General features: G+C 65.3%; 1 protein-coding gene across 1 annotated transcript; it reads right to left on the reverse strand.

Annotated features, from left to right (window-relative positions):
• Nucleotides 1-3: 3 nt before the first annotated feature.
• On the reverse strand, nt 4-459 carry LOC119345274 (probable transcription factor At5g28040; the record flags this gene model as incomplete). Its single annotated transcript, XM_037615414.1, has 1 exon — nt 4-459. A coding segment is annotated over exon 1 (441 nt), but the record flags the coding sequence as incomplete, so codon positions are not given.
• Nucleotides 460-939: the final 480 nt, after the last annotated feature.

The following is a 939-nucleotide window of genomic DNA, read 5'->3' on the forward strand; positions in this document are numbered from 1 at the left end:
GTACTTCTTCTTGAGGCGGCGCAGCTTCTCGATGAGCTGGTTCTTGGAGAAGTCGAAGGAGAGCTTGCGGCGGATCTCCTCGTAGAAGGGCCCCGTGTCGTACTGGTGCGACGCGAAGGCGGTGCCCCGGCGCGACGTGAACTCGAGGAACCCGCGCAGGATGAGCAGCTCCTCCTCGTCCGTCCACAGCCGCTGGAACAGCCGCCGCGAGTCCTCCGCCGCACTCGCCCCCTGCGGCGGAGGCGGCGGAGCTGCACCGGCGCCGGCTGGGTCGGTGAAGGCGGGGGCTGGAGGAGGCGGGGCCGAGCTGTCGGGGAACGGTGGGGGCGGGGCCTGCTGGGCAGCGGGTGGGGGGGAGTCGTTGGAGGCGTCGCTGTCGGTGCCCTCCTCGTCTTGGTCGGCGGAGGAGGAGGAGCGGGAGCGGGAGGGTGCGGCGGAGGCCATGGTGGTGGTGGGAGGGGGATTAGGGGTTCGGGTGGAGTCGAATCGGGTGCCGGATATGGCGGAGAGGACTCGGCCAGACTGCATGCATGGCGTGGCGCTAGCGGGCAGGAGGAGTGGCTGCATTGCTTTTGTTTTCTTTTCTCGAGCGGAGAGGCTGCCTTTTGGGGTCCGTTGCCCCGCTGACGCATGGGTCCGGGTGGAAAGACACTGGACCCAGCTGGGAGCGTGTCGCGTCCGATCCAGGATTAGCCAGAACCAGGTGACTGCTGAGGTACCTACGAAAAGGAATGAGGCAATCCTCAAAAGAAAAAGAAAAACGGAAGGGAAGCGTGACGTCGTTGGGAAGGAATAATGGAGTGCATCGGCCCGTGGGTCCGCGGTGAAATGGTCCCTCCCATGTGTTGTGAGTGGAACTCGGCCCAATAGCCTACATCAACGCGTAGAGAGCAGCAGGGCCCAGGTTCGAGCCAGTCCAGCCAGCGAGGACCGACGGGC

Source organism: Triticum dicoccoides, unplaced genomic scaffold (assembly GCF_002162155.2).
Source record: "Triticum dicoccoides isolate Atlit2015 ecotype Zavitan unplaced genomic scaffold, WEW_v2.0 scaffold22073, whole genome shotgun sequence".
In the NCBI taxonomy this organism is placed as follows: Eukaryota; Viridiplantae; Streptophyta; class Magnoliopsida; order Poales; family Poaceae; genus Triticum; species Triticum dicoccoides.